Genomic DNA, 15000 nt, shown 5'->3' with positions numbered 1-15000 from the left:
TGTTCATTGGTCATGTGATGAACCTGTTCACTGGTCATGTGGATGAACCTGTTCATTGGTCATGTGATGAACCTGTTCACTGGTCATGTGGATGAACCTGTTCATTGGTCATGTGGATGAACCTGTTCATTGGTCATGTGGATGAACCTGTTCATTGGTCATGTGGATGAACCTGTTCACTGGTCATGAGGATGAACCTGTTCATTGGTCATGTGGATGAACCTGTTCACTGGTCATGTGGATGAACCTGTTCATTGGTCATGTGATGAACCTGTTCATGAGGATGAACCTGTTCATTGGTCATGTGGATGAACCTGTTCACTGGTCATGTGGATGAACCTGTTCATTGGTCATGTGGATGAACCGTCACAAACAGACTGACAGCGGTTTACTCTCCTGAGTTGGCTATTTATGGGTTAAACGCCTCATACGGTGAGGGGGCGTGGCTTATCTCCGTTGCCTTTCTCCATGAAAAAATATTTTCCGCTATCCGCCACGGAATAAATAACCACGTTTTCTACGTTATCCTCTTGTGGAAATGCCACACACGTGGTGACATGTAGCGCCCTGGTGTCTGGGGTCATGACGTCACCCGTAGGCGCACTTAGCTCCGTGAATGTCTCCGACTACGTGAATGACTTCCGCATCCAGCGCCACGTGAGCAGCAGCAGCCAATTAGATTCATCAACAGAGGAGCAGCTCAGCGCTGATTGGCTCTCACAACGCAGCGTTCTGTCCTCTCCGCTCCGCTCTGGTTTCTCCTGCGCCGCTCTGCGCTCAACTCAACTTTGTTTATACTCCGCGACTTATTGAGGGCTGTAATAATCGCGCGACACAACGAATCGATAATGAAATTCGTTGCCAACTATTTTAATAATTAGGGATGCACCGATCTGATCGGCGCCGATCCATATCGGCCGATATTCCCATTATCGGTTTTGATCGGCGTTCTCAAAACGGCCGATCAGATGACGTAACATCTGCGAGAACTATCAGAGACGTTTCAATCGCCGCGCACCGCAACGGAGACGATGCGCCCGGCGAGGGCCTCAGAGTGAGAGGTCAGAGGTCAGAGGGGATCCTCACCACCGAGCGGCGTCCCCGTCCCCCGAGTTGAATCTCTGGGTCGACTCAGCCGACTCTCACATGTCTGCCCCTACAGACTGATGCTCACGGTAAACACATTCCAGGGTTTTGATAAAGTTAGCGGAAGGATTTAAGTGACAACATCCGGTTTTGCAAAGTTAGCGGAAAGAACCACGTGAAACAACATCCGTTTTTCAAAATAAGATGTCGACAAATCATACACTAACATGTACAAGTAAACAATGAACTGATTTTGTATCTTTAGAGATCGTTTCTTCAAGATTCAAGATTCAAGATGTTTTATTTGTCACATACACACACAGGGTGTGCAGTGAAATGAAAGTGGCAATGCTCAGCAGGAATGTGCAAGGGCAACAAGTACACACTATTTACAAATAAAAAACAACACAATATTTACAGTAAGTGTGTGTGTGTGTGTGTGTGTGTGTGTGTGTGTGCCTAAGAGGGGCAGTTGTGTGGGTCTATGTGGGGGTCCTGGTGAGGTCGGAGTTCACAGTCCTGATGGCCTGAGGAAAGAAACTCCGTCTCAGTCTCTCTGTTCTTGCAGCGTGACTACGGAGGCGCCTGCCTGACCGCAGCAGCTGAAACAGTCTGTTGTTGGGGTGGTGAGGATCCTTCATGATCCTGCCGGCTCTGGTTCTGCACCTCCTGGTGTACAAGTCCTGCAGGGTGGGAGTGTAGTTCCAATAGTGCGCTCAGCCGAACGCACTACTCTCTGCAGAGCCTTCCTGTCCTGAGCGGAGCAGTTGCCAAACCAGGCTGTGATGCTTCCTGTCAGGACGCCTCTACAGCTCCAGAGTAGAAGGACTGAAGGATCCTCTGGGAAACTTTAAATTTCCTCAGCTGCCTGAGGTGGTAGAGGCGCTGCCTTGCCTTTCTCACCAGAGTGTCTGTGTTTGTTGACCATGTCAGATCCTCGGTGATGTGGACTCCCAGGTATTTATACCCGCTCACCCTCTCCACAGTAGTCCTGTTAATCCCCAGTGGTGAGTACGTCCTCTGTTGTTGTACCTCCTAAAGTCCACAATCAGCTCCTTAGTTTTGGTGACATTCATGATGAGGCTGTTGTCCTGGCACCAGAGTGACAGATCAGCAACTTCCTCCAGGTAGGCCTTCGTCGTTGTCGGAGATCAGGCCCACCACCACTGTGTCATCCGCAAACTTGATGATGGTGTTGGAGCTGAACCTGGCCACACAGTCATGTGTGTACAGGGAGTACAGTAGGGGGCTGAGGACGCAACCCTGGGGGGATCCTGTGTTCAGGGTGAGGGATTTGGAGGTGTCTGCCCACCCTGACCACCTGTGGCCTGGCGGTCAGGAAGTCCAGGATCCAAGCACACAGGGGGGTGTTCAGTCCCAGCTCAATCAGCTTGCCGGCCAGTTCTTAGATTTAGCTTAAATTATCCTAACATTAAAACAGTTTTACTGGACCAAGGAAGAGTTTATAAAAATAAGTCAGACTTTTGTATGTTAAACAAAGTCCTGTATATAGATCTCCCCAAGAGTTCCAGGAAATGAATGATGCAGATGTGTTCCATACATATCTGAAATCCCCTACAATAGCAATCAAACAATTTTAATGTATCAATTAGGACATTTTTCAAAGTAAAAGTCCTAAATGTTTAAAGAAATCTGTAATTTCTTTAATGTTTGAGTTGCTTTATATATGTATTTCCTCATAGTCCTCATAGCAATAATGCTACACAATAAATAGAATGCTTCAATCGACACCGTGATCGGTGATCGGTGTTATCGGATCGGCAGATACTGATTTCAGTGATCGGTGATCGGCACCAAAAAACCTGATCGGTGCATCTCTATTAATAATCGATTTTTATCGATTTTATCGATTCGTTGTTGCAGCCCTAGTCTAAAGTGGTAGTGTTGGTTCTGGCGCCCCCTGTGGACTAAAGTGGTAGTGTCTCTGAGCACCAGGTTCCTTTAGAAAACCTCATTTTACTGCAGCATGTTCAGAATCTGCCCCTCTCAGTCCTGGTTCTGGTTCTCCGTGGCCCCCTCCCCTCCCAGGTCCAGCACGACGTTCCGGGTCTCCGTTAGTTAGCGTTGTGTATTTGAGATTCAACACTAACTAACTCACTAACTAACTAACTAACTAACTAACCCATGGAGTCCAGAGACCTGACTGCCTCTCACGTCTCTTCACCAGTGACTCAGTGTTGTTGTGACATTTAATCATCACCTGGAGGAAAACCATGAGTCAGGAGACCCTCAGAACCTCATGGAACCTCCCGACTGTGCACCACTACGTTCCCTACAGTGAACACAGTACCCCCCCCCCCCCCCAGACCAGACAAAGACACAAAGAGTCCTGTTGAGATGCAAACTAGCTGGCACCAACACTGGGCCTGGTGGAGCTCCCCTCTCCATGGGAACCAGGATCCTGATCCACCATGAAGCCCAGTCCCTCTGACCCAGTAGACTCTAGTCCACCATGAAGCCCAGTCCCTCTGACCCAGTAGACTCTAGTCCACCATGAAGCCCAGTCCCTCTGACCCAGTAGACTCTAGTCCACCATGAAGCCCAGTCCCTCTGACCCAGTAGACTCTAGTCCACCATGAAGCCCAGTCCCTCTGACCCAGTAGACTCTAGTCCACCATGAAGCCCAGTCCCTCTGACCCAGTAGACTCTAGTCTACCATGAAGCCCAGTCCCTCTGACCCAGTAGACTCTAGTCCACCATGAAGCCCAGTCCCTCTGACCCAGTAGACTCTAGTCCACCATGAAGCCCAGTCCATCTGACCCAGTAGACTCTAGTCCACCATGAAGCACAGTCCCTCTGACCCAGTAGACACTAGTGCACCATGAAGCCCAGTCCTCTGACTCAGTAGACTCTAGACCACCATGAAGCCCAGTCCCTCTGACCCAGTAGACTCTAGTCCACCATGAAGCCCAGTCCCTCTGACCCAGTAGACTCTAGTCCACCATGAAGCCCAGTCCCTCTGACCCAGTAGACTCTAGTCCACCATGAAGCCCAGTCCCTCTGACCCAGTAGACTCTAGTCCACCATGAAGCCCAGTCCCTCTGACCCAGTAGACTCTAGTCCACCATGAAGCCCAGTCCCTCTGACCCAGTAGACTCTAGTCCACCATGAAGCCCAGTCCCTCTGACCCAGTAGACAACGTGTGGTGGTGTTTCCCAACCTGACGTAGGACTCCACAAGGTTTCCTAACCCCCCCACACCCTCAATGTGGTTTTAAATGGTCCTCCTGGTTGTGTCAGACCAGCGTGGGACTCCTCCCTCTAATCCAGCAGATCTTGGTGGTCTGGCCAGCTGGCTCAGTTGTGCGACTTTCTACATCATAATAGTTTATTTGAGAAATTTCAATCAGGATTTAGAAAACACCACAGCACCGAGACGGCACTGGTGAAAATTACAAATGACCTCTTAATGGCAGCAGATAAAGGACTCCTCTCTGTCCTGGTCTTGTTAGACCTTAGTGCTGCATTCGACACCATTGACCATGACATCCTGTTACAGAGACTGGAGCAGTCGATTGGCATTTCAGGCACGGCACTAATTTGGTTTAAATCCTATTTATCAGATCGATCTCAGTTTGTATTTGTAAACGATGACGCCTCGATAACCACCAACGTTAGTCACGGAGTTCCACACGGTTCTGTGCTTGGACCAATTTTATTTACTTTATACATGCTTCCTTTGGGCAATATTATCAGGAAACACTCCATAAACTTTCATTGTTATGCAGATGATACTCAACTATATTTATCGATAAAACCAGAGGAGAGCAACCAACTCGGTAAAATTCAAGCATGTCTTAAAGACATAAAAACATGGATGACCTGCAACTTCTTGATGTTAAACTCAGACAAAACCGAAGTAATTTTAATCGGCCCTGAGCACCTCAGAGATCAATTATCTGGTGATGTGGACTCTAGACGGCATTGCCCTGGCATCCAACACCACTGTAAAGAACCTTGGCGTTATCTTTGATCGGGACTTGTCCTTTAACTCCCACGTAAAGCAAATCTCAAGGACTGCATTCTTTCATCTACGTAATATTTCAAAAATCAGGCACATCTTGTCTCAAAAAGATGCAGAAAAATTGGTTCACGTTGTCACTTTCTAGACTGGATTACTGCAACTCCTTATTATCAGACTGCTCTAATAAATCTCTTAGGTCACCTTATTATCAGCTGGCTGCTCTAAATCTCTTAGGTCCTCCAGTTGATCCAGAATGCTGCAGCTCGTGTTCTCACTAAAACTAAGAAAAGAGATCACGTCACTCCTGCACTAGCTGCTCTGCACTGGCTCCCAGTAAAATCAAGAATCACTTTTAAAATTCTTCTTAACCTACAAAGCCTTGATTGGTGATGCTCCATCATATCTTAAGGAGCTTGTCGTACCATATTGCCCCACTAGAGAGCTGCGCTCACTAAATGCGGGACTACTTGTAGTTCCTAGAGTCTTAAAAAGTAGAATGGGAGCCAGAGCCTTTAGTTATCAAGCTCCTCTTTATGGAACCAGCTTCCAATTTCAGTCCGGGAGGCAGACACAGTCACCTCGTTTAAGAGTAGACTGAAGACCTTCCTCTTTGACAGAGCTTATAGTTAGGGCTGAATCAGGTTCACCTGGTCCAGCCCCTTGATATGCTGCTATAGGCTTATAGCTGCCGGGGGACGTTTAGGATGCACTGAGTACCTATCTCCTCTTTTCTCTCCTTAAGGATGAATTTTCATCTCTCAATCACACGTTACTAACTCTGCTTTCTCCCGGAGTCCTTGACTTCACGCCTCATGGGGTCATCGGACCCTATGAGACGGCATAGATCCTATCTGCCTGATGGATCAGCGAGGTCTGGGTCGTGGAATTCCTGCTCCTGACTACGCCACTGTCCTGTTGAGACTCCGCCCACTGTTGAGACTCCGCCCACTCCTCCTCCCCACCGCCATCTGCCTGATGGATGGTGGAGGTCTCCATCGTGGAATATGCCTACTATGAACTATTCATACACTCTGTCATATTCATTGAATGTATTTTAACTCTAATCTGTCCTTCTGGTCACATTACATCTATTGTTCTGTCCATCCTGGAGAGGGATCCTCCTCTGTTCTCTCCTGCAGGTTTCTTCCCTTTTTTCTCCCCCTGAAGGGTTATTTGGGAGTTTTTCCTGGTCCGATGTGAGGTTTTGGGGCAGGGATGTCTATGTGTACAGATTGTAAAGCACTCCGAGACAAATTTGTAATTTGTGAAATTGGGCTATACTGAATTGAATTGAATTGGAGGGTTCGGGTCTGGAGGGCTCGGGTCTGGAGGGCTCGGGTCTGGAGGGCTCGGGTCTGGAGGGCTCGGGTCTAGAGGGTTCGGGTCCTGAGGGCGTCTCTTCAGTACAACATGTTCCTACTGGGGAGCAGATGTAGTCCAGCTCTCTTCTCAGGGCTTGTTCTGATTAAACGGACACGGAGGAACATTTAACTGGTCCAGAACCGGTCCAAGTGTAGTCCTGGTCCTCTATAGACCTCCATGAGTAAACAGACCACCAGACAGAAGAAGGTCTGGTTCTAGAGGGTTCTTCTTGGAACCAGATCCGGCTTCTCTGCAGCCTGAGAGAAGGAACACTACCATCTGTGGCCACTAGGGGCCCCACGCAGCGTGAGGCTGCCTGTGTGGATAGAGTTCTAGTGGTCCTGGTCCCAGGCGGTCTGGGTGGTCCTGGTCCTCAGAGATGAACCTCTTCCTCAGACGACCGGAGGAACGCTGACGGAGATCCGATGGAGTTCAAGTCCAGGCAGTGGTTCGGTGCTTCAGTCCGCTCTGACGGAGAACACATCCTGGTGAGTACACAGAGTACACAGAGTACACACAGAGTACACACAGAGTACACACAGAGTACACACAGAGTACACACAGAGTACACAGAGCACACACAGAGTACATACACAGTACACAGAGTACACACAGAGTACACACAGTACACACAGAGTACACAGAGTACACACAGAGTACACAGAGTACACACAGAGCACACACAGAGTACACACAGTACACACACAGTACACACAGAGTACACACAGTACACACAGAGTACACACATAGTACACACAGAGTACACACAGTACACACAGAGTACACATAATTGTACAGATTATTGATCCTGTATCCAGGCCTGTGCTCCCCTGTATCAATAACCTTATTGATTATTGATCCTGTATCCAGGCCTGTGCTCCCCTGTATCAATAACCTTATTGAGTATTGATCCTGTATCCAGGCCTGTGCTCCCCTGTATCAATAACCTTATTGATTATTGATCCTGTATCCAGGCCTGTGCTCCCCTGTATCAATAACCTTATTGATTATTGATCCTGTATCCAGGCCTGTGCTCCCCTGTATCAATAACCTTATTGATTATTGATCCTGTATCCAGGCCTGTGCTCCCCTGTATCAGTGGTCGACCTTCGGCGTCTCTGAGCGAGAGCCGGTGGGAACCTGCTTCCTGAAGAAGGGCAGCACGGTGGTGGAGTACTCGCCCTGCAGATCAAGTCAGTTCCAACAACAACAACAACAACAGTATTGCATCACCCCGTTTCCCCGTGGATCATGTGACCTGTTGTGTTCCTCAGGTGCCAACTCCCCTGAGGGGCAGGGCTTCTGCCAAGCCGGCTTCAGCGTGGACTTCCTCAAGGTACTAGTACACACTCTGTGGTGGTAGTACTTTACTGAAGTACACACCCTGTGGTAGAAGTACTTTACTGAAGTACACACCCTGTGGTAGTACTTTACTGAAGTACACACCCTGTGGTAGAAGTACTTTACTGAAGTACACACCCTGTGGTAGAAGTACTTTACTGAAGTACACACCCTGTGGTACAAGTACTTTACTGAAGTACACCCTGTGGTAGAAGTACTTTACTGAAGTACACACCCTGTGGTGGAAGTACTTTACTGAAGTACACACCCTGTGGTGGAAGTACTTTACTGAAGTACACACCCTGTGGTGGAAGTACTTTACTGAAGTACACACCCTGTGGTACAAGTACTTTACTGAAGTACACACCCTGTGGTAGAAGTACTTTACTGAAGTACACACCCTGTGGTACAAGTACTTTACTGAAGTACACACCCTGTGGTAGAAGTACTTTACTGAAGTACACACCCTGTGGTGGAAGTACTTTACTGAAGTACACACCCTGTGGTGGAAGTACTTTACTGAAGTACACACCCTGTGGTACAAGTACTTTACTGAAGTACACCCTGTAGTAGAAGTACTTTACTGAAGTACACACCCTGTGGTGGAAGTACTTTACTGAAGTACACACCCTGTGGTACAAGTACTTTACTGAAGTACACACCTGTGGTGGAAGTACTTTACTGAAGTACACACCCTGTGGTACAAGTACTTTACTGAAGTACACACCCTGTGGTGGAAGTACTTTACTGAAGTACACACCCTGTGGTACAAGTACTTTACTGAAGTACACACCCTGTGGTGGAAGTACTTTACTGAAGTACACACCCTGTGGTGGAAGTACTTTACTGAAGTACACACCCTGTGGTAGAAGTACTTTACTGAAGTACACACCCTGTGGTGGAAGTACTTTACTGAAGTACACACCCTGTGGTACAAGTACTTTACTGAAGTACACACCCTGTGGTACAAGTACTTTACTGAAGTACACACCCTGTGGTACAAGTACTTTACTGAAGTACACACCCTGTGGTGGAAGTACTTTACTGAAGTACACACCCTGTGGTACAAGTGCTTTACTGAAGTACACACCCTGTGGTACAAGTACTTTACTGAAGTACACACCTGTGGTACAAGTGCTTTACTGAAGTACACACCCTGTGGTAGAAGTACTTTACTGAAGTACACACCCTGTGGTAGAAGTACTTTACTGAAGTACACACCCTGTGGTACAAGTACTTTACTGAAGTACACACCCTGTGGTAGAAGTACTTTACTGAAGTACACACCCTGTGGTACAAGTACTTTACTGAAGTACACCCTGTGGTACAAGTACTTTACTGAAGTACACACCCTGTGGTAGAAGTACTTTACTGAAGTACACACCCTGTGGTACAAGTACTTTACTGAAGTACACACCCTGTGGTACAAGTACTTTACTGAAGTACACACCCTGTGGTAGAAGTACTTTACTGAAGTACACACCCTGTGGTGGAAGTACTTTACTGAAGTACACACTCTGTGGTAGAAGTACTTTACTGAAGTACACACCCTGTGGTACAAGTACTTTACTGAAGTACACACCCTGTGGTACAAGTACTTTACTGAAGTACACACCCTGTGGTACAAGTACTTTACTGAAGTACACACCCTGTGGTAGAAGTACTTTACTGAAGTACACACCCTGTGGTAGAAGTACTTTACTGAAGTACACACCCTGTGGTACAAGTACTTTACTGAAGTACACACCCTGTGGTGGAAGTACTTTACTGAAGTACACACCCTGTGGTAGAAGTACTTTACTGAAGTACACACCCTGTGGTACAAGTACTTTACTGAAGTACACACCCTGTGGTACAAGTACTTTACTGAAGTACACACTGAGTAATTATTTCTGTTTTTGTGTTTTCAGACAAACTGTGTGTGTGTGTTGTACTGTGTACAGGTGTGTGTGTGTAGTTGTGTGTGTACAGGGTGTGTGTACAGTGTGTGTGTGTGTAGTTGTGTGTACAGGGTGTGTGTGTCAGTGTCGTGTGTGTAGTTGTGTGTGTACAGGGTGTGTGTGTCAGTGTCGGTGTGTGTGTAGTTGTGTGTGTACAGGGTGTGTGTGTGTCAGTGTCGTTGTGTGTGTAGTTGTGTGTGTACAGGGTGTGTGTGTCAGTGTCGGTGTGTGTAGTTGTGTGTGTACAGTGTGTGTGTGTAGTGTGTGTGTAGTTGTGTGTACAGGGTGTGTGTCAGTGTCGCTGTGTGTGTAGTTGTGTGTGTACAGGGTGTGTGCGTCAGTGTGTGTGTAGTTGTGTGTGTACAGGGTGTGTGTGTCAGTGTCGTTGTGTAGTTGTGTGTACAGGGTGTGTGTGTGTCAGTGTCGTGTGTGTGTAGCTTGTGTGTACAGGTGTGTGTGTGTCAGTGTGTGTGTGTGTGTGTGTGTACAGGTGTGTGTGTCAGTGTGTGTGTGTAGTTGTGTGTGTACAGGGTGTGTGTGTCAGTGTCGTTGTGTGTGTAGTTGTGTGTGTACAGGGTGTGTGTGTCAGTGTCGTTGTGTGTGTACAGGGTGTGTGTCAGTGTCACAGTGTGTAGTTGTGTGTGTACAGGGTGTGTGTGTCAGTGTCGTTGTGTGTGTGTAGTTGTGTGTACAGGGTGTGTGTGTGTCAGTGTCGTTGTGTGTGTACAGGGTGTGTGTGTGTGTGCGTGCGTGTGTGTGTGTGTGTCAGTGTCGTGTGTGTGTAGTGTGTGTGTACAGGGTGTGTGTCAGTTGTGTGTGTGTGTGTGTGTGTGTAGTTGTGTGTGTACAGGGTGTGTGTGTCAGTGTCGTTGTGTGTGTAGTTGTGTGTACAGTGTGTGTGTCAGTGTCGTGTGTAGTGTGTGTGTACAGGTGTGTGTGTCAGTGTCACAGTGTGTGTTGTGTGTGTACAGGTGTGTGTGTGTCGTGTGTGTGTACAGGGTGTGTGTGTGTCAGTGTCGTTGTGTGTGTAGTTGTGTGTGTACAGGGTGTGTGTGTGTCAGTGTCGTTGTGTGTAGTTGTGTGTGTACAGGGTGTGTGTGTCAGTGTCGTTGTGTGTGTAGTTGTGTGTGTACAGGGTGTGTGTGTCAGTGTCGGTGTGTGTGTAGTTGTGTGTACAGGGTGTGTGTGTCAGTGTCGTTGTGTGTGTAGTTGTGTGTGTACAGGGTGTGTGTGTCAGTGTCGGTGTGTGTGTAGTTGTGTGTGTACAGGGTGTGTGTGTCAGTGTCGTTGTGTGTGTGTACAGGGTGTGTGTGTGTGTGTGTGTGTGTAGTTGTGTGTGTACAGGGTGTGTGTGTGTCAGTGTCGTTGTGTGTGTAGTTGTGTGTGTACAGGGTGTGTGTGTCAGTGTCGTTGTGTGTGTAGTTGTGTGTGTGTCAGTGTCAGCGTGTGTAGTTGTGTGTGTACAGGGTGTGTGTGTGTGTGTGTGTGTGTGTGTACAGTGTGTGTGTGTACAGTGTGTGTGTGTACAGTGTGTGTACAGTGTGTGTGTAGTGTGTGTACAGTGTGTGTGTGTCAGTGTGTGTGTGTACAGTGTGTGTACAGGTGTGTCAGTGTCGTGTGTGTGTAGTTGTGTGTGTACAGGGTGTGTGTGTCAGTGTCGTGTGTGTGTAGTTGTGTGTGTACAGGGTGTGTGTGTCAGTGTCGTGTGTGTGTAGTTGTGTGTGTACAGGGTGTGTGTCAGTGTCGTTGTGTGTAGTTGTGTGTACAGGGTGTGTGTGTCAGTGTCGTGTGTGTGTAGTTGTGTGTGTACAGGTGTGTGTGTCAGTGTCGTTGTGTGTGTAGTTGTGTGTACAGGGTGTGTGTGTCAGTGTCGTTGTGTGTGTAGTTGTGTGTGTACAGGGTGTGTGTGTAGTTGTGTGTGTGTAGTTGTGTGTACAGGGTGTGTGTGTCAGTGTCGTGTGTGTGTGTAGTTGTGTGTGTACAGGTGTGTGTGTGTCAGTGTCGGTGTGTGTAGTGTGTGTGTACAGGGTGTGTCAGTGTCGTGTGTGTGTGTAGTTGTGTGTGTACAGGGTGTGTGTGTGTAGTTGTGTGTGTGTAGTTGTGTGTGTACAGGGTGTGTGTGTGACAGTGTCGTTGTGTGTGTGTGTGTGTACAGGGTGTGTGTGTCAGTGTCGGTGTGTGTGTAGTTGTGTGTGTACAGGGTGTGTGTGTCAGTGTCGTTGTGTGTGTAGTTGTGTGTGTGTCAGTGTCGTTGTGTGTGTAGTTGTGTGTGTACAGGGTGTGTGTGTGTCAGTGTCGTTGTGTGTGTAGTTGTGTGTGTACAGGGTGTGTGTGTCAGTGTGTGTGTAGTTGTGTGTGTACAGGGTGTGTGTGTGTCAGTGTCGTTGTGTGTAGTTGTGTGTGTACAGGGTGTGTGTGTCAGTGTCGGTGTGTGTGTAGTTGTGTGTGTACAGGGTGTGTGTGTCAGTGTCGTTGTGTGTGTAGTTGTGTGTGTACAGGGTGTGTGTGTCAGTGTCGGTGTGTGTGTAGTTGTGTGTGTACAGGGTGTGTGTGTCAGTGTCGTTGTGTGTGTAGTTGTGTGTGTAGTTGTGTGTGTGTCAGTGTCGTTGTGTGTGTAGTTGTGTGTGTACAGGGTGTGTGTGTGTGTGTGTGTGTGTGTGTACAGGGTGTGTGTGTCAGTGTCGTTGTGTGTGTAGTTGTGTGTGTACAGGGTGTGTGTGTCAGTGTCGTTGTGTGTGTAGTTGTGTGTGTACAGGGTGTGTGTGTCAGTGTCGTTGTGTGTGTAGTTGTGTGTGTACAGGGTGTGTGTGTCAGTGTCGGTGTGTGTGTAGTTGTGTGTGTACAGGGTGTGTGTGTCAGTGTCGTTGTGTGTAGTTGTGTGTGTCAGTGTCGGTGTGTGTGTAGTTGTGTGTGTACAGGGTGTGTGTGTCAGTGTCGTTGTGTGTGTAGTTGTGTGTGTGTCAGTGTCGGTGTGTGTGTAGTTGTGTGTGTACAGGGTGTGTGTGTCAGTGTCGTTGTGTGTGTAGTTGTGTGTGTACAGGGTGTGTGTGTCAGTGTCGTTGTGTGTGTAGTTGTGTGTGTACAGGTGTGTGTGTCAGTGTCGTTGTGTGTAGTTGTGTGTACAGGGTGTGTGTGTCAGTGTCGTTGTGTGTGTAGTTGTGTGTGTACAGGGTGTGTGTGTCAGTGTCGTTGTGTGTGTAGTTGTGTGTGTACAGGGTGTGTGTGTCAGTGTCGGTGTGTAGTTGTGTGTGTACAGGGTGTGTGTGTGTCAGTGTCGTTGTGTGTGTAGTTGTGTGTACAGGGTGTGTGTGTCAGTGTCGTTGTGTGTGTAGTTGTGTGTGTACAGGGTGTGTGTGTCAGTGTCGGTGTGTGTGTAGTTGTGTGTGTACAGGGTGTGTCAGTGTCGTGTGTGTAGTTGTGTGTGTACAGGTGTGTGTGTCAGTGTCGTGTGTGTGTAGTTGTGTGTACAGGGTGTGTGTGTCAGTGTCGGTGTGTGTGTAGTTGTGTGTGTACAGGGTGTGTGTGTCAGTGTCGGTGTGTGTGTAGTTGTGTGTGTACAGGGTGTGTGTGTGTAGTTGTGTGTGTACAGGGTGTGACATACAGACTGTATTCTGACTCAGTCACACACATGTTTGCTCTTCTAGGGGTGTGTTCACTTAATTATTGTTTCCTGTTGAGTCAACACACACACAACTACACACACACACTCCTCTGGCTCTGATTAGACGTTGTTCGTCTCTTTGGCTCCTTTAATATTATATATGTACTATACATATAAATATATATATATATGTGTACTTTTACTATACATATAAATATATATATATATGTACTTTTACTATACATATAAATATATATATATATATGTGTACTATTACTATACATATATATATATATATATATATTCAATTCAGTTTATTTGTATAGCCCAATTTTACAAATTTGTCTCGGAGTGCTTTACAATCTGAACACATAGACATCCCTGCCCCAAAACCTCACATCGGACCAGGAACAACTCCCAAATATATGTACTATTACTATACATATATGTACTATTACTATTCATATAAATATATATGTACTATTACTATACATATATATGTACTATTACTATATATATATATATATATGTACTATTACTATACATATATATGTACTATATATGTATGTACTATTACTATACATATAAATATATATGTACTATTACTATACATATAACTATGTACTATTACTAAAGAAATAAATATATATATGTACTATTACTAAACATATATATATATATATTCAATTCAATTCAGTTTATTTGTATAGCCCAATTTTACAAATTTGTCTCGGAGTGCTTTACAATCTGAACACATAGACATCCCTGCCCCAAAACCTCACATCGGACCAGGAACAACTCCCAAATATATGTACTATTACTATACATTAGTGCTGTGAAAAATAACGCGTTAACTCAGTTAATTCAATTCCAGGTTTAACTAGTTTTTTTTTTTTAACGCATTTAACGCATGCGCAGAATGAGCTTCCATGCCTGTAGGTCGCCTCCAGCAGCGTGTCATTCTGTCTCTAGTGTCGCGTTAACACGACTCCGATCTCCGCCTCGCGCCGCAGAGCTCGGATGCCGGCGTGTGCGCGCACATCGGGACGAAAGAAAGTCACTTGCAAAATGAGCTTCCAATCCACCACTTCAATCTGAACTCTGTCCGCTCTCATGCAGACGGTCTGTTCATCGGTAATGATCCTTCCGCAGGTTCACCTCCGGAAACCTTGTTACTTTTACTTCCTGTAGATCAGGGTCTCAACACGTCGATCGCGACCTGCCAGTCGATCGCGGCGTGTCGGTAGATCGCATGACATTAAAGAGATTGGCCCGCCCCGACATGTTCTCTAGAGCACGTCTTTGTTCTTTTATTAAACTAAACGTCTGTTGTTGATCGTATCTCCACAGCAGCATGTCATTTCTGTCTCTTTGCGTTGCGTTAACACTTATCGATCTCCGTCTCGCGCGCCACAGAGCTCCGTCTGCGCATCGGGAGCGAGCAAAAAAAGTCACTTGTCAATCTGTCCACCTGTCCGGGCCGGTGAGGTTTCAGCTTTGCAGTGGTGTCCCCGCCGTCCCTTTCATCACGGCCCAGTTCATGAAGAAAACCCACACAGTCAGTTTGCCTCAGCAGCTGCTAGAGGAAGACTAGAGGCCTTTAGATTGTATCATGGTGGAGTTAATGGTTGACAAACAAGAGAAAAATGCTCTGTTTAACCCTCCTGTTACCTTTACATTTACTAA

At 46.9% G+C, this 15000-nt stretch overlaps 1 protein-coding gene across 1 annotated transcript in view; it reads left to right on the top strand.

Annotated features, from left to right (window-relative positions):
- itgav (integrin, alpha V) overlaps positions 1 to 15000 on the top strand; it is a 59194-nt gene that overhangs the window by 12374 nt on the left and 31820 nt on the right. Inside the window, exons 3-5 of the mRNA XM_056428955.1 lie at positions 6829 to 6920; positions 7511 to 7625; positions 7707 to 7768. Of these exons, the coding sequence (XP_056284930.1) occupies positions 6829 to 6920; positions 7511 to 7625; positions 7707 to 7768 (269 nt within the window). The remainder of the gene's footprint in view (positions 1 to 6828; positions 6921 to 7510; positions 7626 to 7706; positions 7769 to 15000) is intronic.

Source organism: Pseudoliparis swirei, chromosome 2 (assembly GCF_029220125.1).
Source record: "Pseudoliparis swirei isolate HS2019 ecotype Mariana Trench chromosome 2, NWPU_hadal_v1, whole genome shotgun sequence".
NCBI classification, from domain to species: Eukaryota; Metazoa; Chordata; class Actinopteri; order Perciformes; family Liparidae; genus Pseudoliparis; species Pseudoliparis swirei.
Note: the sequence above shows the minus strand (reverse complement) of the source record. Positions and strands in the feature narration are given on the sequence as shown.